This window comes from Rhinolophus sinicus, linkage group LG06 (genome assembly GCF_036562045.2).
Source record: "Rhinolophus sinicus isolate RSC01 linkage group LG06, ASM3656204v1, whole genome shotgun sequence".
Classification (NCBI taxonomy): Eukaryota; Metazoa; Chordata; class Mammalia; order Chiroptera; family Rhinolophidae; genus Rhinolophus; species Rhinolophus sinicus.
Window position 1 is genome coordinate 91,315,794 of NC_133756.1, and position 26,208 is coordinate 91,342,001.

General features: G+C 34.8%; 1 protein-coding gene across 3 annotated transcripts in view; it reads right to left on the bottom strand.

Moving 5' to 3' along the window:
- Positions 1-1,031: 1,031 nt before the first annotated feature.
- The window catches only part of CUL5 (cullin 5), an 84,455-nt gene continuing 59,278 nt past the window's right edge, over positions 1,032-26,208 (bottom strand). For 2 of the 3 annotated variants that reach the window (XM_019718720.2, XM_019718721.2), the window contains 8 exons: positions 12,522-12,654; positions 11,314-11,445; positions 8,324-8,447; positions 7,820-7,995; positions 7,098-7,259; positions 6,291-6,409; positions 5,538-5,661; positions 1,032-1,704 (listed from right to left, as the gene is read on the bottom strand). In XM_019718720.2, coding sequence (XP_019574279.1) covers positions 1,510-1,704; positions 5,538-5,661; positions 6,291-6,409; positions 7,098-7,259; positions 7,820-7,995; positions 8,324-8,447; positions 11,314-11,445; positions 12,522-12,654 — 1,165 coding nt within the window. In that variant the 3' untranslated portion in view covers positions 1,032-1,509. The remainder of the gene's footprint in view (positions 1,705-5,537; positions 5,662-6,290; positions 6,410-7,097; positions 7,260-7,819; positions 7,996-8,323; positions 8,448-11,313; positions 11,446-12,521; positions 12,655-26,208) is intronic. The other variant, XM_074335529.1, reaches the window with a different exon arrangement.

The following is a 26,208-nucleotide window of genomic DNA, read 5'->3' on the forward strand; positions in this document are numbered from 1 at the left end:
TGCTCCAGCACTGCATTTCCTACTATCTTCAAAATCATATGTTTAAAATTTTACTTAATATCAAACAAAATATAAAGTAATTTGCAAGAAAATTTGAAATGTGCACCGTAATAAAAATCCACGTTGAGCCATTCTTTCCCAATGGGGAATAAGTTTTTCTCTTTGAAGTTGTCACGTCCTTAAATCCTAAAATCTACCCTACTCAGGGTATTCAGTCACCAGCAACTAGGAAATTGCTACTTTAGATTGACTACTAAAGGAACAAGGTAAGTGTTGCCTTCTGAACATTTTAAAAATGTTTATTTTTAAAATATATAAATATGTATGTACATATATTTGGCAAGCTTACTGCTCGTATTAAAACTGCAACAATTTTGTTTATGCTTTTCAGGTCTTACATTGTAGTTTTTCTCTTCCTCCTAGGTCACCAATACTTATTTCTTTTAAAAACAGAATGTCTTCCTTTCCAAAAACCTGAGGCTACAAATCTCTAATCAAGAGACTTTAAAATACCAAAATATTTCTATGCTACAAATTAAGAGATCAGTTACATAACTGTATTATATGAGAGCAAGAGATTTCTGCCTTGTTTTAATAAATTTGGGTATAGCATAATAAATATTAGGTATTAAGTATATTAAGTGTGTTTATTAACATACTTAATGTTTCCTTTGCTATTTTGACTCTGCAATCAAAATGACCTATCTCCATACATTTTCTTAAACAACTGAAGCAACAATTAATATAGGCTTCACTTTTTCAAAACAAGCTCTCCAGACATATAAGATAAAAAACTCATTATCATTTAACAACCAACAACTAAAACAGCAGTTTCCTGCTTAAAGAAAGCCAACATTTTTAAGTTGGTAAAATTTAATACCATTTTTAGGTCACCATTAAAATCCAGTTATACTGAAGCAGTATTTGAACAAATAATTTGATACTTACTAAATACTTATCTTCTCACCTAACCTGCCCTTTCCCAATCTTGTGTAGACCAGCTCACTCCTTTGATCAAAAGAAACCAAGAGTGCTATTTCTAGTTTTAATTGCATTTTTAAAACAAAACATAACAGCATTTTTCAGTGCACAAACATAACAGCACTTTTCAGTGCACAAATTCAGTGAAGATCCTTCGTTGTGCAAGTACATTTTTGTAAGAGAGGAAAAAAAGAGAAAAGCAATAAGAACCCCGCCTTCACCCTTCCCAACTGTATTTCTTCTGGTGGGTATAAATCAAATTTACTTTTAAAAGTTCATAAAGGGCTCTTCATGAATGCAAGTTTCTCCACAAAACAGCATGCCGTCAGAGTTTGCAACATGAAGGTATAATGCCGTCATGCTAACTAATGTGATTGGTAAAATATAGTTGTTTTGTTAGGTAAGGCAGAGATTTTAACAGTTATGTAATCAAAGTCCAAATAAACCTTCCTCCAGCACAAACTGTTACAACTTACTGCCCAAGCACTCCAAAATTTGGGTTCTTAATATTGTTCATGATGTTCAAAATTATGCCATATATATGAAAGTGTTGATATCAGATTCATCTCTTCTGATGTATTTGTGCTCTATTAGCCATTCTATTTGCTCTTTAATCATTTTCTTTTGTGGCAAGAACATGTTTTTCAAAATTTCTACTAATTCAGTCTGCAGCTGAGCATTACTAATTTTCTTTCTCATCTTCATTATTTGTATGATAGCTTCCTAAAAGGAAAAATAAAAATGAAAAAGTATTACTATATTATTTTAAGTAAAACAAAACAAAAAGTGACTTTTATGTATTTCATCCTCTATCTAATATCCATCCAAAATTATTAGAAATCACCAGGAAATTAATCTTGAAACTAATATCTTTTACTAAACAGAAATAGTTTTTTTCTCACTATAAAAGAAAACCTGATTATAGAGATTTAATAAATGAGGAGAAGCAAAATTATAACCTCTGTGCTATAACTAATGTTTTGGCCAATTCCTTTCATTCCTTTTTCCATACCATGTGCATTGAAAAATTTTATCTTACCTGTGAACACCATATGTATATAAACTGGTAATGTGTTAAAAAACCAATTAAAATACAACAAACCCCTTACACATACTTACCCCTTGTACTCAGTTATTTGTGTAGGAGGCTGATAGTGTCTGCTTTAAAAATCAGTCATTACTACTCTCTATATATTTACCAGATAAATAAATTGTACTTGTTATAAATATTATCTTCAGTGTGTACTGATTCAATGAAATGTTTTAACTTTTTTCAGGAGTAAGCATTTTTTCATCTAAGTCAATTTTATCAATATTTTTCCTTGATGGTTTCTTAATTAATTACTATTAAGCTTGTAATAGTAATAATTAGAAAATTATTAAATATTCTTTTCTCTTTTGCCTTTTGCAGTACAAGCTCTCTCCTTAGCCAACGAAAGGCATCTATCTGCCTTGCTGGAGATTAGACTTATTTATAAAGGAAATGTGAAAACAGAAAATAAGGTAAGAATTACTTTTAACATTCAAAATGGAGTTTTGTAGCAAAGCATTAAGGCTTGGAAGGCAGGCACTACTGAGTCAGCATAATTCAACTTCCCTTGTCTAGACACGAGGATTCCTTCACTGTCACTAGGAGGTCAGGGGAACACCTCCCATTCTCAATATATCCAGATGCCAAGATCTTGATCACGGGGGTTATGTCAAGAGTGCAAATAGAAAGAACAGGGAAAGACTGTCCCTTCAGGCGCTTGAAGATTACAGGACCCAGGGAGAAGGAGAGGAACCATTGTAAATGTCCCAATTTCTCCTCTTCTAGATTTGCTAGAGGTTAAGATCACAGGTTGTGTTAAAGAAGTCAAGAGGAAAAAACAAAGCGCAGGGGCTCTAGCTCTGTCCCTATTTAATATACTGGAGGTCACTTGGATAGTGGAATGTGACAGAAACAATTAGCACTCCTGAATCTCTCAGTTCCCACACGACACAGAGCTGATGGACCTGCCATGGGTCCTTTAGTGGCAGGAAAGGGTGATCCTGCAGCAGCAGATGATAATGCCAGTGTTCCATGTAGGCCAAGGGCGCCACACAGAAGAGCTGGCATAGTCTCAGAGAGCTCAAGAGCCCAGTAAGATCAGAGGACAGGCAGTCAGAGTAGGGAAGAGACTATGTGGTCCTTACCAACTGGAAAAAGAATAAATCATGGTTCATCTGCTACACACATCAGCAGGAGATAGCAACAGAAAGTCAAAATCCGATAGGTGACAGATAAAGCACTCCATTGCTGCCAAGAGCAAGAACCCAGGACACTGTCACCATTGTGTAAATATGATGATCCCTTTACTGCCACTATGAGGTTAAATGAATTCCTCTCACTCTCAACACATCCAGAAGCTTTCTGTGAAAACAGCCAAGAATGGGGATGGGTGGAGTGGGATAAGGGAGAAATAAGCAAGTCTCAGCATTACCTAAAGGGACAGCTTGGGTTATTGGATTGGGCATAACTATGGATCAGTTTAAGACAAAACAAAAAAACCATTTTCTCTGCACACCTTACAATATAACTATACTTGCCATCCCATTATACATCTGGGATTTATACAATTCTAATCCAACTGAAATTTACCCTGGTGCAGCCATAAATTAGGAATATATCCTGATTTCCCCCCACAAGAGTACAATTTCCCAAAACTTCTTATTGAATAATCCATTCCCTTTTCATGGGCCGTGGAAATGATTTCCTTTATTGTAAAGTTTGTCTAAACTTAGATATAAGGTTTAACTCTGAGTTATTGTCAATCTGCTTGTCATATTGTCTTTTTGTAGATATTTTAATAAATTTTAATATTGGGCGAGGCAAGTTCCGCCACCACCACCACCTTATTTATATTTTTGAAGGTTTTCAATCACTCTCAACTATTTATTCCTTCTGATAAAACTGAGAATCAATCTGTGAAATTCCAAAAACATTCCTAGTTGAATTTGTAAATGAAATTCAGTCAACTTGATAGTAATATGAGAAAAATTCACTCATTAAGTTATTTGGCCTCATCATTAAAGACTGTTGAGCAAAAGAAGCCAGATACCAAGAGAACATACACTGTCTGATTCCATTTATAGGAAGATGAGAACAAGCAAAACTAAGCAGTGGTGGGGCCGGCCCGGTGGCTCAGGCGGTTAGAGCTCCATGCTCCTAACTCTGAAGGCTGCCGGTTCGATTCCCACATGGGCCAGTGGGCTCTCAACCACAAGGTTGCCAGTTCAATTCCTCAACTCCCGCAAAGGATGGTGGGTTGTGCCCCCTGCAACTAAAGATTGAACATGGCACCTTGAGCTGAACTGCCGCTGAGCTCCCGGATGGCTCAGTTGGTTGGAGCGCGTCCTCTCAACCACAAGGTTGCCGGTTCGACTCCCACAAGGGATGGTGGGCTGTGCCCCCTGCCACTAGAAACAGCAACTAGAAACGGCAACTGGATCTGGAGCTGAGCTGCGCCCTCCACAACTAAGACTGAAAGGACAACAACTTGAAGCTAAACGGCACCCTCCACAACTAAGATTGAAAGGACAACAACTTGACTTGGGAAAAAAAAAAAAAAAGTCCTGGAAGTACACACTGTTCCCCAATAAAGTCCTGTTCCCCTTCCCCAATAAAACAAACAAACAAACAAACAAACAAAAACTAAGCAGTGGTGACAGGCATCAGATAGGTTGGAAGTAGGCAGATTGGTTGGATGGAAGGCATGGGGAAATTACTGGCGTGACAGGTATGTTCTGTATCTTAATTGATCTGATGGTCACATAGATATATGCATTTATCAAAACTCACTGAAAACTATACTTTGAATTCTATGCTTTCTTCTGTTATTTTCCTCTTAAGTTTTAAGCTTTGTATATTCCTAATTAGAAAAGCAATTTTTATGTATTCATATTTTCTCTGCTCCTTTGTCATATTATATGATCTATAAATAATAAAAAATTTAGTCTTTTCCTCTTATGTGTTTCGTATTTCATTGCATTGGCCAGTAGTTTCAAATAATATTAAATAAAAATAGTAAAAGTGGGAAAACTTGATTTTAGTAAGACTGTTTCTAAAGTTAAAGTTGTCATATATTAGCTTACAATAGGTATTCTTTATCACGTTCAGAAGGTATCACAATTCTAGCTTTAAAATGTTTTTAAAAAGTTTCTCAATTTCACATTACAATGGAATTACAAGTCTTAAATAAAATTAAAAATATGTCAATCCTAGAAATGTAATTTGTTGCTGAGTTACATTTATTCAGGTGTGGTCAAAGGAAGACATAACCTAAAACCAAGGTTTTGCCCAGCCAACAGAACCTACCAGAGTCCACCAAGCCATACAGACAACATCTCTTTCAGCAGCTAAGAGAATGCTGTCAATACAATTTTTAAATTCCAGTAAAATGAATATTAGATCTTCCTTACAAAATGTCTGAATACCTACATGCTTTTAAATTCAAAAAAGGTTTGAAGATTAAAAAAAAAAATCAACAAAGTCAAATTTTTTCAAAATTTAGACATTCTGTCTTAATATTACAAACCTGGGTTCTTAGTATTCTTAGTTGAACTATTCCTTCATTCTCTTCTTCTCTCATTCTTTCTGTGGTGAGCTGCAAGCGTCCAATCAAGTTGATTTTACCCCTTTTCTGAACTTTTGCATTTTTTCTAGAAAAAAACATTTAATCAAATATTTTACAGTGAAAGGCCTTTTAAACATATTATAGAAACAATGTCTGAGATAAGAGTTAGAAATATTCTAAAAAATAATATCCAGAACGGTTTAAAGGAAAAGTAACAAATGACCAACACATAGCTTTATTTAAAATGAACCCTACGATTTTCCTAAAACACAAAAAGGTTCTGTTAATAAAATATGGGTGACTATACTCCCTGTAATAACAAACTTAATATAATTTATACTGCCATGAAATCGATTAGATAATTGAAGATATACGGGTTGTAATTCAGCATTATCTTCTAACTAGATGTTAAGGACAAAAAATGCTTTGCGTGGATAACACTGCTTTAAAATGCAATAGGATGGTTTACTTTAAAGATGAAAAGCATTATAGTAGAATGTCAGACACCAAAATGTATTCATGAAAAATATGTAAAGAAGTAAACATCTCCAGTTCATTAATATGTTTGACAACTAAATGGCATCAATCTAGAGTGATGACAGTATATGGATGTGTTTTAAATATCACGTAAGGAAAATAATTATTTTGCTAAAAATGAAGCACTAAAATTCAAACAAGGTAGTTTTATTTTAGATCAACCAACGTAAAACTTACATTAAACTGAACTCCTGGTTCACTGAGAAGAGTGTACCTTCTGTAAAGTCTTTGGGTGAGTTGACTTGAGGTTCGTACAATAAAACTTGCCGTTTGAGCTTTGGGAAAGCTACTAAAGACTATGAAGAATAAAGAGGAAACAATTAGCATCTATAAATACCACTAAATACAAAGATCAATTCTCCAACATGACCAATATAGGCGAGAAAGGATTATAAGCACAAATTCAGAATTCAAACTTTTATTCGGTACCTCCATGAATATAACAAAGTAAATGCACAATAAGGAGGGAATGAGGAGAAAAGAGCTGGTTATGAGGAAGCTATAAATGTTCTCTTTACAATATAAGACAAGAAACTAGAGGAACTGATCACATATGACCCACAGCAAACACCACCTGCCAGTTATGTACCAGCTGTTTATCTCTAGGTAATCATTTATGCTGAGAATGTAGGTATGAACAAGGAGGCTAATGAAGACATTTTACAAGACTTCAAAATGACCACAGTTGTCTTAGATTTTTGGTCATCTTAAAATCTTTGAACACATTCTCATTACGAAATCTTTCATCACACTCCTCACCGGTAACCAACGCAATTTCACCCCACCCTTTTTTGGCCTGTCTCCATCTTAGTAACTTGCTTGTTTTCAATTTCCTTTTTTCCATAAATACCTCATTAGTGTATTTTTCTTAATTAAAAGTCACTTGAGTGTGTAATGAATTCATAAATTAATTATAAGCAAGCCAACACGATTTCCTGTTATGTGAGAGGATACACTTTAAAAAACAAAACACATAAAACAAACCCATAAAGTCCTTCTTAGCTCAGCATCAGGGAGTTCAGTTGCAAGTTTTAGATTTTCAAAGCTGATTTTCTCTCTGGGTCTTTGGTTCCATGCAAACAACACAGCCAGCTGAAACGTTGTTACCTCCAAATCATACTGACCTACTTCATTCTTAAATGTTATCTATGATAGATAAAATAATTAAAAAACCAGTAAGAATCTCTTCATAATGATGATCATCTATCTACCATCATTATCTCTTACATGAGCTTATATATGGCAAAGACTGGTAGCTGTCTTCCAATATCCATTCATTCTTTTTTATATGGTAATAAAATTTTTAGCAGACCTTAATGATTGCTCAAAATAATGACTCATCTCCCAGAGATTCCTGGAGCAAAATTTAGCCATGTGACTAAATTCTGGCCAATGAGATATAAGTGGAAATATTGGAGGAAACTTCCAGAAGTTGCCCTTAAAGGAAATATACCCTCATCTTTCTTTTGTACTGGAAGACAGACATAGTGAGGGTCATATTGGATTCTGCAAACAAGGACAATGCCTGAAGAATGGTGATATAACCAGAAGCCTATGTCCCTAACAAGTTCAAGGTCCAAGGCTACTGGACCTGCTCAAACTTTTACATGTGAGAGAAGCAAAGATCTATCTTGTTTAAGCAGCTCTTATCTGGAGTTCTGCTACTTTCAGCCAAACCAATAGCTGAACTAACACAATCTACTTACAATTCCATTTGACATGAGATGATGCCAATGCAATTTTCTACCACTATGATTTTTTTTGTAGAATTCTTCTACTTCAGGTATCAAATCCTCTAGTTCAGTAGGAAGTGAGACAAAGACTTTCTCAGAACTTCTTGACCAGGCACCAGCATTCAAAATTTTTATATTAACTGAATCAGCTATAGGCAAGAATATTAGAAAAAAAGTAGATAATGTTAACAATGGATAAAACTCAAAATAAATATACATACACACAGGGTAAGCTTTTGGTGAAAAATAAATATGACTATAAAGTTTTGTTAAAAAGTGTCCTTTTGTTTCCATAATAAGAATTAGCAAATCTAAATTGTTTTGCAAGATGTCTTCAAGGAATACGGTCTTTGTAACATCTTTGTATGTATTACTGCCAAGATTTATTTTCAATTTATTGGAAAATAAAGATACTCTTTTTTAAAGTTTAAATATATATATATATATGTATTATATACATAAATTATGAAATAATACCTGGTAAAGCCAATTTATTATTTTTGTGCATTTCCTTAAAAGCTTGATTCAAATCTTCAGATACTTTTATGTCCTGAAACATTCTAGCAAGCTTGTTTACATAATCTGCTGGCATACCAACTTCCTATGAAAACCAAAAACAGAAGATTTAATAAATAATATACAATCTGATATACTACTAGTAAAAATTTTAAAGGAAAACTACATCTTAGATGCTTTAATACAAAATTCTTCCTCTCTCTTTTATTACAATGTTTGTAGTCTAATATCTATTAAATTTCACTCTTAATACCAATAGGGTAGTACAAGCAAGCCTGGTTTTCTTTGCATGATTGAAATATGCATGAATTTCAGTTACCACAGAATAGATAAATAGCACCAGTCAATTCACTCACAATACAGTTCAACTCTCAGTACCACTATATGTTAAATGTCAGTAATGCGTAAAGTACAAACTTCATCTCTAGCTCCTCAATCTACAAATCACTATACAAATAACAAAGCACATCATATCAATGATCAATCACAATACTTCTTTCAACAATCTGTTAGTCTTCTGTTGATTCAGTTTACCCAGACGGCAAAGCATATAGTTTTATTGTATCCTTGTCTTTCAGTGATAAATCCATATGACATTAACAAAAATGGCCAACAAAAATGATAAACTTGTACCAATGAAAATAATCCTGGAAGTTAAAATAAAACAGAACAGAGCTGACTGTGGTTGTAATGTTGATACTGCCAACGTTGAAGACTATAGCAATTTAATGAAGGTAAATTGTCAACATAAATGAGAAAAAGATAAGTGACAAAAAAAGATAAGATGCCCCAGAGAAAGTGACACCAGCAAAAACTTTCATGACATTGAAAGACCAAAAGACCAAGGGCTGAAAGCTGATCCAAACTTATAGAGAGTATGACAACTCCCCAAGGCATACAAAAGATGCTCGTTCTGTATTGCAAATTACATGACAAGAAGGCAATTGCTAGTCAATCTATTCTTCATTTTAATAGTGTTATTGAGATATAATTCATCTACCACAAAACTCACCCTTTTAAAGTGTACAATTAAGTGGATCTTTGTACAGTATTTATGGAGTTATGCAACTGTCACTGTTGGACATATATATCACCCCAAAAAGAATCTTTATACTTATCAGCAGTCACTCCCCTGATCCCCTCCCCTAGCTCCTTGGGAACCACTAATTTACTTTCTGTATCTACAGAATTGGCTATTTTGGACATTTTGTATAGGTGGAATCATACATTATGTGTTTTTTGTGTGACTGGGTTGTCAGCATAATGTTTTCGAAGTTCATCCTTGTTGTAGCATGTATCAGGACTTTATTTCTTTTGATTGCCAAATAATAGTCCATTGTATTTATAGACCACATTTTATCTTTTCATCAGCTGACTGACATTTTGGGTTTTTTCCACTTTTCGGCTATTATGAATAATGCTATAAACATTCATTGTACAAGTTTTTGCGTGGTCATATTCATTTCTCTTGAGTGGAATTACCTAGGAGTACAACTGCTGGGTCAACTCTATGTTTAACTTGTTGAGGAACTACATAAGAGTTTTTCAGTGTGGTTGCACCATTTTATACTCTCACTAGCAATGCATGAAAATTCCAATTTCTCCACTTTCTCATCAACATTAGTGTGTCTTTTTTATTTTAGCTATCTTAGTGGGAGTAAAGTGGTACCTCATTTTGGCTTTGATTTGCATCTCCCTAATGATCAATGATGTTGAGCATCTTTGCATATACTTGTTGGCCATTTGTTATCCTCTGGGAAGAAATGTCTATTCTAATCCTTTGCCCATTTTTAATTGAGTTGTCTTTTTACTGTTGAGTTGTAAGAGTTCTTTATATATTCTAGATGCACTATCAGAAATATGAATTGCAAACATTTCCCTAACTACTCTTATCTTTTACAAGGAAATAAAATACTTTAACTCTGAAAGTTTATGTTTTAAATTAGTGTACTAAATACATACTAATTTTACTAGTTTTTTTCTTTCTCCTATATAGTTATAACAGAAAGACAGTTTAATATTTTGACAAAAATTTCTGAAATCAGTCACAAAACTATTATCCCCACTGACTGTTAATATTAAGATCTATCTGCATGGTTTCAGTCTGCAAAGTAATTTTTACTATCCCACAGTACGAAGAAACATCTGTAATTTGAAATATAAATATAAATGAAAGACATATATATATTTTTTTTTAATTAAATTTATTGGGGTGACAATTGTTAGTAAAATTACATAGATTTCAGGTGTACAATTCTGTATTACATCATCTATAAATCCCATTGTGTGTTCATCACCCAGAGTCAGTTCTCCTTCCATCACCATATATTTGATCCCCCTTACCCTCATCTCCCACCCCCCACCCCCCGCCCCCGTTACCCTCTGGCAACCACTAAACTATTGTCTGTGTCTATGAGTTTCTGTTTCTCATTTGTTTGTCTTGTTCTTTTGTTGTTTTTGGTTTATATACCACATATCAGTGAAATCACATGGTTCTCTGCTTTTTCTGTGAAAGACATATTTTAATGTAACTTAAATTCCATTAAAACAAACTGAAAAGAAAAGACAACATATGGGAATTTTGGGAATGTAGTCACAATTAGCAATGATTACCCTAAATAAGCCATCACCTTTACCTGCTGGTTCTTTTTGCTATGTAGAAGTATTTATTTACAAACATCTCTATAGTACAGAAAATAGTTTAAAAATGAAATTATTTTTCCTGTAACCTATTTAATAAGGTCAGTTCTAATGAGAGCAAAGGTACTTCACTAAAAGCCTTTATTAAGAAACTATACTTTATTAGATATCATTTTATTTTATATAACAGATGCTATATGCTTATAAAATGTTCCCTATTTCTTCGACATTAAAGATATCACCAAAATGTATTACTTAAGGTTATATATGAACCATATTAAGCAAACCAAATATTTAAAAAAAGTACTTACTCTTAGCCACTCAACCATATTCTCTTCAATTTCACTATCAGCAGAGATGTCCAATATAAGACGTCGTGTCAAGTGAGCTTTGTGATATCTCATAAAAACATCTTTGTTTTGTACGTATTTGAGTACCAAGAGCTGTACAGAAAACAATGTTACTGTCAATTTACATATATGTTTAGCCATCTCTCTCATTTACACCTCTCTATATCTCCCAATTGTCAAAATTCAGAAATTTATATAAGCATATACAGAGAGAGGCCTACTAAATTGCCCATCTCTGAAAAGTAACCAGTCCTGATACACTATTTTTTACTTCTAAAGTTAGCAAATTTTGAAACTATAACCAAATAACTCGTTCCTAGAGTTCCTAGAAACATCAAGTTCTCGTTCCTAGAAACATCAAGTTTTCAAATTTTATATAAAACATGATAAAATTTTACATGAAAAGCAATGGTTCCTCCCAACTTTCTCTTCTACAGATCTTCTTCACCTTTTTCTGACACTAATCGTCTAGGCCTTTTAGTCTATACTTTCTCTATATCTTTATTATTTTCCTCTTTGTATTCCTAGACTTATATGACATTACACTAACAACCAGGAGACAAACAAAAATGAAAGCATCTACTCTCACTCATACCTGGTTATATATTTTGGACTCTCACAAAAACAGAAGTAAAAACTCCCAGTCTTTCAATAATCATTCCAAACACCATCAGCACCATACTCCCTGCCCTCCCACCCTTTTTTTTTGGTCCTTTAATAGGTACTAGAACTTAATTACCCAAAAAGAATTGATCAAGGGGAAGAATTAAATGCTGTTTCCCTTTCTGGAAGCTATAGAATAAAAATTTTCAGTGGGAGGTGGCCAGTTAGCTCAGTTGGTTAGAGTGTGACGCTCTTAACAACACATTTGCTGGTTTGATCCCCACATAGGCCACTGTGAGCTGTGCCCTCCACAACTAGATTGAAACAACTACTTGACTTGGAGCTGATGAATCCTGGAAAAACACACTTAAATACATAAAAAATTACAAAAAATTTTTTTTCCAGGAAGAAAAATAACTGCCTTATAGAGACCTTGCACTGTAAAACTTCATATTAGTTACACATTTTTAAAAACTTGATACTATCACAGAGAGTCTTATGAGCAAAACACGAATTCAAAGTAAGGTAATTAAAACTTTTGAAATTAAGAAAAAAGATTTCTGTACCACTTCTTTAAGTTTTGCTTCAATCTCTTCAGAGGTTAGTTTTTTGCTTAATGGTGTTTTTCTTAGCAACATGTCACAGTAATTGGCAAGCAGTTCAGGGCATTTTGATTCAGGCTGAGTTTTTAATCCCACCCTAAAAAAACAAAAGCAGTTAATGAAAAATGATTGATATTTGCAAATATTTTTTTACACAGCCAATTTTTCACAAATTTATTATGTGATCAGGGTTGGGACTAGGATGAACAAGAAGACACTTAGGGTGCATGATTTAAGGAGGCACACACTCAGAGTCTCGTAAGCATGCTTGTAGGACCCTGAGGGTGAGACCTCGTTATATTTTGTACCCGAAGTGTCTCCTTGCCTCATTCTACTGGTGGCCATGCCAATGATCTTTAAAAGATTTTATTCAGACACTTGCTAAAATACTTTTGAAAACTGTGCAAATCCATGCATATTTATAAGTTAAAAATTAAAACTTTTCATTATTAATGTTAAATCTGTGACTTCACTCTTTGAAATGTTTCCAATGTAACCTAAATTCTATGGTGATGTGATAGCGACCATCACCCATTTTGAAAAACTGTAAACAAATTTTTCTTAAACAATGAAGAACTTGTTATCTTTCAGTTAATCAACAAAAATCTACGACCAATGTATGGTACCTTTATGCTTGAAAGTCTTGTATTTCTCCTTTATCCTACTTCTTTAAAATATGTATACGTACGTTCAACATTTAAAAATTGTTTGTTTATATAAAATTCAAGGGTTATTTTACCAGAGTTGAGTTATCCAAATTATTTTAAGCATAAAACTTACCAAAACAACATAAAAAACATATGAATATGTAAAATTTTACTGTATGTGAAACTCTTAATGAGTGGATGAAACTTTTTCCCTTCCAATTATAAATCACAATCCATTTTATTTTTACTTTTTATTTTTCTAAATTTATGTCTTTGCCCTGAAAAATCTTACTCAGGTAAGTAGATAAAACTGGAGGAAGTTTTTCTTATGTTACTCATTTCCTTGAGTACCTCCTGAGTTATTTCCTAAAAAAATACATCATAATCTAACAAAAAGTTATTTTTAATAATGCATCAAACTAGTCATCAATTATGTCGATGGCAAAGAATTGGAAACGATCTGACTTGCAAAAGAATCTGATACCTAGTCATTAGAATTTTATTTTTTGTACATCAATACCAATGTTTCAAAAAATATTCCTTTCTTATGCAATTTGGAGGCTTTTAAAAATATTCTGAGGCAACATATCTCAAGAGAGGTATGCCTTTATTAGCAAATGGAGGAAGAGTAATTGTAGAAAGAAGTGGACATGAGAAATGGCAATGCTTCCACCAGAGGGCTCAATTTTAGAAAAGAGTAGATGTGGAAGTTGAGGATTTAGAGAGAAATTATTTCCTTAAAAGTATCCGCACTGGCATACTCTAGGCAAGTCTTTCTGTGTCTCGCCAGGTAGACACATGCCAGTCTGAACCACTAACTTACTTCACAAGAATCTATCCATCTCTTCCAATTTATTCGCACTGCCAATGCCTAGCTCCTGCGTGAACTACTGTCAGCTGCAGTGGTCTAGCTCCCTTCCTCCAATTCAACCTGTTGGGAAGACAGCTGTCAGGCTTTTTGTTGTTTCTTTGAAGGCACTGTGTAATTTTACCCATCTCTGACTGTTTCAGGTTTTTTTGTTGTTTTCAGTTTTGAGCTGTTTTACTATGATGTACCCAGGAATGCTTTACTTTGTGTTTACCCTGCTTGGGATTCAGAGAGATGCCTGAATCTAAGAGTTGGTATCTTAATCAATTTTGGAAAATTTTGGTAAACAACTAAATCTTCAGTTATTGCTTATGCCTTCCTTTCTGTTTTCTATGATCCAATTCCATATTATACCTATTTCACCTTTACTCGGGTAACAATTTTCACCTGTTTGTCCATTAATATTAATACTTAAGATTATTATTGAGATGGCATTATTCACATACCATCCATTTAAAATGTGTAATTCAATGGCTTTTAAGTATACTCATTTATAAGGTTGTGCAACCATCATCATAATAAAATTTAAAACATTTTCATTAGTTCATTTCTTTCTAAAAATATTTATCTTTTTACTGTAGTAAAATATATTAAGCATTTTAACAATTTTTAAGTGTACAATTTAGTGGCATTAAGTACATTCACAATATTCTGCAAATATCACCACTATCTATGTCCAGAACTTTTTCATTATCCCAAACAGAAACCCTATATCCATTAAACGATAACTTCTACACCCCGCCCATACCCCTTCCCTGGTATCATCTATTCTACTTTTTCTATCAATGAATTTGACTATTCTGGATACCTCATATAAGTGGCATTATACAAAATTTGTCCTTTTGTGTCTAGCTTATTCTATTTAACATAATAGTCTCAAGGTTTTATTCATACTGTACCATATATCAGAGTTTCATTCCTTTTTAAGGCTGAATAGTATTTTGTTGTATGGATATACATACTATATTTTGTTTATCCATTCATCAGATAATGATTATTTGGATTATTTCCATTTCTTTGGCTACTAAGAATAATGCTGCTATAAACATTCACGTACAAGTTTTTGAGTGGATGTATGTTTTCATTTCTCTTGGGTATACACCCAAAAGTGGAACTGCTGGGTTATATGGTAACTCTATACTGAACTTCTTGAAGAACTATCCAACTGTTTCCAAAATAGCTGCACACCAGCTATATATGATTCCAATCTCTCCAAATCCTTACCAACACTTGCTAACATCTTTTTAATTCTAGCCTTTCCAGTGGGTGTGAGTGGTCTACTGCTGTAGTTAAGCGACTAGGCTTAATTATTTTAAAGAACTTATCTGTTAACTCAATATTCGGCTCATCTGAGAATCTGCTTCTAAAATGATTTTTCTCTTAGTTGATGAGAAGTTTCTCTGCTTTCACAGGACTAGTAATGTCTGAATTATCAGGACTGAATACTGGGCACTGCATAGAAAAGCATCTCTCACTAAGAGTGGGTTCATCCTTTTTTCTGCTATGAAAGAGGCTGATAACTCTAATCCAATTAAGAGTGGAGTTGGTTCAATCAATCTACTTCTGTCTGGTTAGCCACTGAATCTAAGGAGTGTCTCTCCTGGGTTTTCAATTACGAGACTAGTGGGTTTTGTCATTCTAGTCATGTGTGACCACCAAAAGCTCTACTGTCACTCAGCAGTATTCCTCAGCCTTAGACAAACCTAATTCTTAGCTGCTTCTTTTCAGGAAAACACAACTCCAAACCTCAGCTAACTCTGAAAGGTTCTCTCACTTCCAGAAGTTTCAAATCTTTTGTCCTAGTTGCTTCTGTAGCTCTTTGCTAATATTAAAATTACTGTTTTCTAAATTTACCTGATTTTTCTGGTTGTCCTCAATGAAAACATTGGTTGTTCTCAATGGAAAACCTTTTTCATTCCTCCTCAGAAGTAAGTCTCCCAAATAACTGTACACTACTATCAGTTTTATTTCTCTAAAACATTACCTCCACCACTTCCAAGAACCACAACATCCATGTCCTGATGCCTGGACCAGCTAGTAATAGTCCTTTTATGCCACAGAAATTTTCTACTTTAATCTGGAGCTAAAGGTAGGAGGACATGGTAACAGAATCAGAAAGTAAAGAGAAATCAGCAATCTCCACTTGTGGGAATCTAGATTGTAGAGACTCTTTCACGTGTGTAAAATGACAAATATACAATACTATTCTCTAGAGCACTATCAGTAATAGCAAATATCAGAATCTACCTAGTGTGGCAATAAAGGATCAATTAAATAAACTACGCTAAATCTACCAGGCCGAATGCCATGCTACTGTTAAGAAAAGTGAAGGTACGAAAAACCCGCTGCGAACACGCTCAGTGGTGAAAGACTGAGAGTGTTCTCCCTAAATTCAGGAACAATACAAGGCTGTCCACATTTCCCACTGCTGTTCAGAAGTTCTAGTTGAGCAATCAGGCAAGAAAAAGAAATAAAAGGCAGCCAAATTAGAAAGGAAGAAGTATCTCTATTTGCAGATGTCATAATCTTGCTCATACAAAGTATGAAAGAATTCACAAAAAAGCTATTAGAGCTAATGAATGAATTTTAGCAAAGCAGCAGGGTACAAGATGAACACACAAGGATTAGTTGTTTTTTTATACACCGCCACTGAACAATCCAAAAGAAAATAAGAAAATAATTCCATTTAAAAAGGCATCCCAAAGAAAAACATACCTAGGAATAAATTTAACGAAGGACATGAAAGCCCAAGCAGAGTGAAAGAGCCATCCATGTAGGATTAATTACTTGGGGTGTCAGAGCGTAGGCTAGGTAAATTAGACATTGTCTAGAAAGGCTTAGCATCGGGTGTCAAAGCCCAAACAGCTAAAGGGTGTCATTGACATGGAGCGGCCAGGTATGGCGTATGAGAGACCAACAGGTAAGGAGGCTGGCTGTTCACATAAGGGGCAGGCACTACGGTTTCAGCAGGATGAGGAAGGCAATCGTGCAGGGGGTGACTCTGCTTGGGGAGTCAGAGCCTCGGCAGGGTGAGGAATGGATCCACAAGGAAACAGGGCCACGCACTGTAGTTATAAAGGTGTATGTGTATCTTGAAATTCGTCCACTGAGAGGGCCTAGAAGCAGTGACATCCCAATAGCAATGAATATACCTAGCCCAGATCTTGTCCACTAAATATCATTGCCTACTAAAAGGAACTGGGGCTTTGTGAAAGAATGGCTGATTCCAAGACTAGGCAAGGGAATGCACCAAATGAGTAGAATTCCTCACATGCCAAAAGGAAAGGAAAAGTGTACTGTTAAAAGGACATGAAATCAGCTCCCATTAGTGAAATCTAGGATCATTTCAAAACTAAAGTAAAGAATGATAAATTATAACCTAATGTTAAACTAGAAAACCATGAGTCCAAACTGATATGATAAATAAATGTATAAACTGAAAACATGATGAACAATGAGATCTTTACGTAGTTTTAAAGCAACAATCACAAGATAGTTATAAAGAGAAAAACAACAGCTTTGCAATGGAGAAGTCTGCAGACACCAACTAAATCAAGTGATCAAACTACACAAGATCAGTAATGGGATAAATCAAAATCATATACCCTCGGATAAGGTACAAGGACAAGAACAAAGCTTCACTTCTGCCAAAGATACAAAGCTGATTCTAATTAAAAGGAAACATCAGATTAACTCCATTTCAAAACGGGACATTCTACAAAATAATTGGCCTGCAATTTTCAAAAGCGTCAAGTTCTTGAGAATCAAAGAAAGTCTGAGAATGGTTCCAGACCAAAGAGAACCAAAGAAATATAATGACTAAATGTAACACACGGTTCTGTACTGGATCCTTTCCCTATATAAAAAACAGTATATAGTCAATCAATGAAACTTAAAAGGGTTTGCGGAATAATAGATGGTAGTATGCATCAAAATCAATTTCCTGATTTTGATAGTTATATTGTGATGATATTTGTAGAAAACACACTAATGTACTTGGAATGAGAACGACTTACTATCAAATGGTTCTAGAAAAAAACTGTTTTAATGTATTTCCAAAGAGAAGAGAGTAATAAGAAACAGTACTTACAACTATCTCTACATAAATCCAACAACTTAGAGGAAATGAACAAATACCTCGAAAAACATAACTTATCAAAACTAAAACTAGATTAAATAAAAAATCTGAAGAGCCCTGTAATGATTAAAGAAATTAAATTTGTGATCAAAATGTTCCCATAAAGAAAACTCCAGAGATGTTATCAAAATGGCGGCATGAGGTGAGCCTCTGGAAATCTCCACTGGAATTTACAACAAATTGAAAAACTATAACTCCACAAAGGACTCCCTGCACAGCAGACAGGTAAGACGAAGAGACTCACTACTGAATTCACCTAAAGGTGGGCAAACTGCGCGAGAGGGGGAGGAGGGAAGGGAGAAGTGCGGAGATGGAGCCACGGGGGCACAGGACGCAGACATAGCTCAGTGCTCTGAGCTCGCTGCATCCCGGAAGTAACGCAGCTGCAGGACAGAGAGGAACTCGGACTGCTAGGGTTCTGTTTATGGCCCACAGGGCTGAGGGGACAACATACAACACGGCTGAACCCAACGCTCATGGCAGAGACCTCGGAGCAAAGACTGAGGGAAGGAGGCTGAAAATGGTGGTTTAAGCCCTCACTGTCCCAGAGAATGGAAGCCTTAGGCACTGAGACTTGCTGCCCCGTCCCTACCCTCCTAGAGCTCACCCTGCCCCCAGCTGCCCGGTGCTAGAAGGCGAACAGTAGCAGTGTCAGATCAAAAGAACAGAATATTTGCAGTTCTGAGAACTGTGGACGGCAGACACAGATTCGCAGCCCAACTAGTTCCGGCAAAGGGGAGGGAGCTGTGGAAGCAGGACCAGCTATGGTGATGGTCGCCACCACTGCTCTGGGCCAGTTCTCACAACTCACCCTGCCCCTGTCCCCACCTATCTGGGTGGATCCCTGCAGGAGTAAACAGAACTGCTGAAACACATGGGCTCTGAATCTGGTGTAGGAAGAGATTTGGAACTTCAAAGGCTCTCCACATCCCCACAGAGAGGCGGTGCCCTATGACCCAGGCAAACTGTTAACAGAGGAGAAGCTGGCCTAGTGCAGAGAAAACATAACACTACAGTGTGAGAGAGATGAAAAGGCTGCAGTCGGAGAGAAAATAAAACATTCTACCAACACGCACTGGAAAACAAAAGAAAGACCTCTTCCTGTCACCCTGTTGCAGAACACACTCCTGTAGATGTTTAGGAAGAGAAATAATAAATCAGTAATTGCCATGAATAACCAAGGCAACAAGACAGCTCAGAAAGAAAGTGAAAAGTCTCCAGAAAAGGAACTTAAAGGTATGGAAATATGTGACTTAAATGACAGAGAATTCAAGATTGCGAGATGCAAGGAAACACAGAAAGGCAGCTTAATGAACTCAGAAACACAATCAAAGAACAACATGAACATTTTAAAAAAAGAGATTGAAATTTTAAACAATAACCAAATAGAATTTCTGGAGATTAAGAACTCAATAGAAGAAATTAAGAATGAAATAGCCAGCTTAGGTAGTAGAGTTGACCAGATGGAGGAAAAAACCAGTGACATCGAAGATAGAAACCTGGAAATGACACGGATGGAAGAAAAAAGAGACTTGAGACTTAAAAGAAATGAAAGAACTCTACAAGAACTTTCTGACTCCATCAGAAAGAGCAATATAAGAATAATGGGCATACCAGAAGGAGAAGAAAGAGAGAAAGGAACAGAGAATATATTCAAACAAATAGTCGATGAGAACTTCCCAAACTTGTGGAAAAAACTGGATCCTTGAATCCAAGAAGCAAATAGAACACCTAATTATCTCAACTCCAACAGGCCTTCTCCAAGGCACATTGTACTGAAGCTGTCAAAAATCAATGACAAAGAAAGAATCCTCAAGGCAGCCAGGGAAAAGCACATGGTAACCTACAAAGGAAAGCCCATTAGATTATCATCAGATTTCTCAGCAGAAACTCTGCAAGCCAAGGAGGGAGTGAAATCAAATATTCAAAATATTGAAAGAGAGAAATTATGAGCCAAGAATAATATACCCAGCAAAGACATCCTTTAGATATGAAGGAGGAATAAAGACCTTTCCAGGCATACAGAAGCTGAGGGAATTTTCTAATACATGACCTGCTCTACAAGAAATACTAAAGAAGGCTATTCGACCACCATCAACAGGGACAATTTGTGGCAACCAAACATAAAAAGGGGGAGAATAAAGGCCTGAAATGGAATATGGGAATGGAGAAAGTAAGCATGCTGAAGAAAATGGAATACTCTAAATATCAAACTTTCTTTTACATAAACTTAAGGGTAACCACTCAAAAAAAATCCAGAACTGAAATATGTACTGTAATAAAAGAACAAAGAGAGGGAAACATCATAGAATACCACCACACAGCAATAATATACAACAACAAAAAGGCAAAGAAATAATGGGATACAGTCTTACCAGAAAACTAAAGATAGAATGATAAGAAATCCTCACATATCAATAATCACCCTAAATGTAAATGGACTGAACTCACCAATAAAAAGGCACAGAGTAGCAGATTGGATGAAAAAACTAAACCCAACAATATGCTGTTGCAAAGAGACGCATCTCAGCTACAAAGACAACCACAGACTCAAAGTGAAAGGGTGGAAATTGACACTCCAAGCAAATGGTATCCAGAGAAAATCAGGAGTAGCTACAGTGATATCAGATGAAATAGACTTCAGGGTGAAAAAGGTAACAAGAGACAAAGATGGACATTGCATAATGGTAAAGGGGACTATGCAACAAGAAGACATTAACAGTCATCAATATTTATGCCCCCAATCAGGGAGCACCGAAATATACCAAGCAACTATTAACATAACTAAAGGGAGAAATTGACCAAAACACAATTATACTAGGGGACTTAAATACATCATTGACAGCTATGGATAGATCATCCAAACAGAAAATAAATAATGAAATAGCAGCCCTAAATGACACATTAGATGAAATGGACATAATTGACATTTATAGAGCACTTCATCCTAAAACATCATACTATACATTTTTCTAGTGTACATGGAACATTCTCAAGGATAGACCATATATTGGGACATAAAACTAACCTCAGCACATTTGAGAAGATTGAAATCATACCAAGCACATTCGCTGATCACAAGGCTTTGAAATTGGGTATCAACTGCAAAAAGAAAGCACGACCGGGTCAAAGAAGAAATTAGAGGAGAGATCAATAGATACATAGAAACAAGTAAGAATGAAAATACATCCTACCAAAATTTTTAGGATGCAGCGAAAGCAGTTTTAAGAGGGAAATTTATATCATTATACAGGCCTATCTCAAGAAACAAGAAAAATCTGAAACAAATAACCTCACATCACACCTTAAAGAACTAGAAAAAGAAGAACAAATGAAACCCAAGGTCAGGAGAAGAAAGGAAATAATAAAAATCAGAGCAGAACTAAATGAAATAGAGAACAAAAAGACAATAGAAAAAATTAATGTGAGAAAGAGCTGGTTCTTTGAAAAGATTAACAAAATTGACAAACCCTTAGCTAGGCTAAGATAAAAAGAGAGAAGCACTAATAAACAAAACCAAAAATGAAAAAGGGGAAGTTATCACGGATGCCACAGAAATACAAAGGATCATCCAAGAATTCTATGAAGGACTATATGCCACCAAATTCGATAACCTAGAAGAAATGGACAAGGTCTTAGAAACATATAGCCTCCAAGGCTGAACCATGAAGAACTGGAAAATCTAAACAGACCGATCACCAGTAACGAAATTGAATCAGTCATCCAAAACCTTCCCAAAAGCAAAAGTCCGGGACCAGATGGCTTCACTAGTGAATTCTACCGAACCTTCAAAAAGGATCTAATACCCATCCTGCTCAAACTCTTCCAAAACATTGAAGAAGAGACAGTAAGTACTCCCTAACTCATTTTATGAGGCCAACATTACCCTGATACCAAAACCTGGTAAAGACACCACCAAAAAAGAGAACTACAGACCAGTATCTCTGATGAATACAGATGCAAAAATCCTAAACAAAATTCTAGCAAATTGAATGCAACAATGCACTGAAAAGATTATTCATCACAACCAAGTGGGTTTCATCCCAGGGGCACACGGATGGTTCAACATACGCAAAGGCATCAATGTGATACATCACATAAACAAAATAAAGGACAAAAATCACATGATTACATCAATTGATGCAGAAAAAGTATTTGACAAGATACAACATCCATTTATGATTAAAAAACTTAGTAAAATAGGTTTAGAAGGAAAATACTTTAACATAATAAAGCCCATATATGACAAACCCTCAGCTAACATCATAATTAATGGTGAAAAACTTAAGCCCTTTGCTCTACATTCAGGAACACGACAGGGCTGTCCCCTATCACCTCTGCTTATCAACATAGTGTTGGAAGTCCTCGCCAGAGCAATCGGGCAAGAGAAAGAAATAAAAGGCATTCAAACTGGGAATGAAGAAGTTAAATTGTCACTCTTTGCAGATGACATGATGCTATATATAGAAAACCCTAAACTCCACCAAAAAGCTATTAGAAACAATGAATGAATACAGTAAAATTGCCAGCTACAAAATCAACGTACAAAAGTCCATTTCATTCTTATATACTAACAATGAAATCTCAGAAAAAGAAATAAAAACAATTCCTTTTGCAATTGCAGCAAAAAGAGTAAAATACCTAGGAATAAACTTAACCAAGGATGTGAAGGCCTATATGCTGAAAACTACAAGACATTTTTAAAAGAAACTGAAGAAGACACAAAGAAATGGAAAGACATTCCGTGCTCATGGATTGGAAGAATCAACATAGTTAAAATGGCCATATTACCCAAAGCAATATACAGATTTAATGCAATCCCCATCAAAATCCCAATGGCATTTTTTAAAGTAATAGTACAAAAAATCATCAGATTTGTTTGGAACCACAAAAGACCCCGAATAGCCAAAGCAATCTTAAGAAAAAAGAACAATGCTGGAGGTATCACACTCCCTGATTTTAGCTTGTACTACAGGGCTACAATAATCAAAACAGCATGGTAGTGGCAGAAAAACAGACACATAGACCAATGGAATAGAATTGAGAACCCAGAAATAAAACCACATAAATATGACAGATAATTTTTGACAAAGAAGCTAAAAACATACAATGAAGGAAAGACAGCCTCTTCAATGAATGGTGCTGGGAGAATTGGATAGCCACGTGCAAAAGAATGAAACTGGACTGCTATCTGTCACCATGTACCAAAATTAATTCAAAATGGATGGTAGATGAGGGTAAGGGGGATCAAATATATGGTGATGGAAGGAGAACTGACTCTCGGTGGTGAACACACAATGGGATTTATAAATGATGTAATACAGAATTGTACACCTGAAATCTAAGTAACTTTACTAACAATTGCCACCCCAATAAACTTTAATTTAAAAAAAAAAAAAAGAAAAGAAAAAGAAAACTCCAGGCCCAGATGGTTTTACTTATGAATTCTATCAATCATATAAGGAAGAAGTTAATACCAATCACACTAATTCTTTTAGAACACACAAAGGAGTGAATAGCTCTCAGTCCTTATTATGACACTAGCATAATCCTGATACCAGAAAATGTCAAAGACATCATAAAGATGAAAATTGCACAAGGCACAAAGACCAGAAAGGAAGAGATAAATCCTTCACGAACACAAATGAAAAGTAATTTAAGAAAACATTAGTGAATTGAATTTAGGAATATATAAAAAGAACAATACATCATGACCAAGCAGAGTTTATCCCAGGAATTCAAACTGGGTTAAATGTTTAAAACAAACAAACAAACAAACAAACAATGTATTTCACCACATCAAGAGAATAAGGGAAACTTATGATCATTTCAACACAGAGAAAGCATTTAATAAAAGTCAACATCCATTCAGTAGGGAATGGAAAGTATTTCCAACAAACGGTGATAAAACCACTTGCTATTCATATGGAAAACAAACAAATCAACAAACGACCAAAATTTAAACCGTAACTTACACTATACACAAACATTAAGACGGATATTAGACTTAAATGTGAAATGCAAAATTATAAAGTTTCTAGAAGAAAACAAAAGATCATCTTCATGACCTAAGAGCAGAAGTAGATGAAGGTTTTCTACATAAAACATAGGAAGCAAAAAAACAGAAAAGAAAAACATATATCTTACAAAAGACCTGTAGACAGAATACGTAAGAACTCTTGATAGTTCACTAATAAAAAGGAGCCAATACTAAAAAAAAACCAAACAGGCCAAAGATTTGAATACTTTATAAAGGAAGATACAAGAATGCGAAAAATACATGAAAAAGTGATGAACATGAGCAGTCGCGAGGGAAATGAGAATTAAAACTACATACAATGAGGTATCACTACTTACATCCAGAATGACTAACATTAAAATGACAGTATTAAACATGGGCAAGAATGAGGTCCTTTCATACTTTGTTGGTGGGAGTGTAGAACAGTACACCACTTTGGAAAATAAACCACTGTGATATGCAAAAACATGAAGCTTAAGACCACTACGCTGAACTGAAAGCTTTGCACAAAAAAGGACATAATGCATAATTCCATTCATATGAAGTCCTAGATCAGGCAAAATTAATCTGTGTTGAAATAATCAGAATAACAGCTGCCTCTGGAAGGAGGTGGAAGTGGAGGTGGGACTGACTGAGAATGGGCATGAGGTAACCCAAGGATGACGAAGATACTGCATATATCTTAAGAGAGGTGTAGGCATTTGTGAAATCTCACAAAACTGTAGACGTAAGATTTTTGCATGACTATAGGAAAATTTTATTTCAAAACATAAACACCAAATTCAATTATGACTGCATGCTGAACTATTTAGGGAGTAAACCTTATTTATGCCTGAAACTTCTTTTGAAATGTACCGTATTTTGCCATGTATAATGTGCTCCCCTGTATAATGTGCACCCACGTTTTTGGCCCAAACTTTCAAGGGAAAAAATCTTTCGTTTTAATTTTTTAATTCAAATTTTATTTGTTGATATTTAGGTACTTAGTTTTTTGTATTATAAAGGAAATTTCGCATTTATTTTGTAACATATTATGGTACTAGAAATTTTATGTTAACAAATAATTACAAAACAGAAGAACAGATACAAGGTACAAAAAATTTTATGTACTGGTAACAAATTCACGATATTTACACATCATAGAAGGCCAACAACTCTTCGTCACTGCAAGTTCAACAAAACCAATTATCGCATGCCAAGGTATTATTTTATATATAATATACAGGTATCATTATTGATTTCTAGCGTTACACTTTTAACTCATAAGCATAAATAAAAGAATTAAAAACATTTATATAGATACTGAATCAGTCCTACCCATGTATAACGAGCATCCTTATTTTTCCCTCACAAATTTGGGCAAAAAAAGTGTGCATTATACACGGCAAAATACAGTATTTAAAAAGTTGACTAATGGATCTATATAGAGATACATACTTGATAAAGCAATAGAGTAGCTTTACTGTAAGTGTGAAAATTTTCATTAATATTGGGGCAGTGGAGAATGAGGAAAACCTTTATGTATTAATATGAAGAGATCTCCAAGATGCAGTGTTATGTTTCATATAGTTCGCAATTTATAAATAACACAATAAATGCCCTTCTAAACTATGTCAAAAAGTAAATACTGTATGATCCACTTGTCTTCCACTGTAATATCACTCCAATAACTTACATAGCTTTTAAAAAGCAACTAAAAATAATTAAAATAAAATTTTAAAATCGTGAACTTTTCCTTAAAAAATGCTTCTTTCAAATATTTCAGCATTATGTATAAAATTTGTTTTATAAGAAACAATTCTCAGCTAGAAATTACATCCAAATATTTTTCCAATTAACCTTTAGTGCTATTTAGCACTACTGTGAAGATACCATTACTAGCTCAGATTTATTACTATTTCACTAAATCTTGACTTCAGATTTTTCTATAATATGTATTAGTACAGATAAATTCATCCCACTAATGAGAGATCCATTTT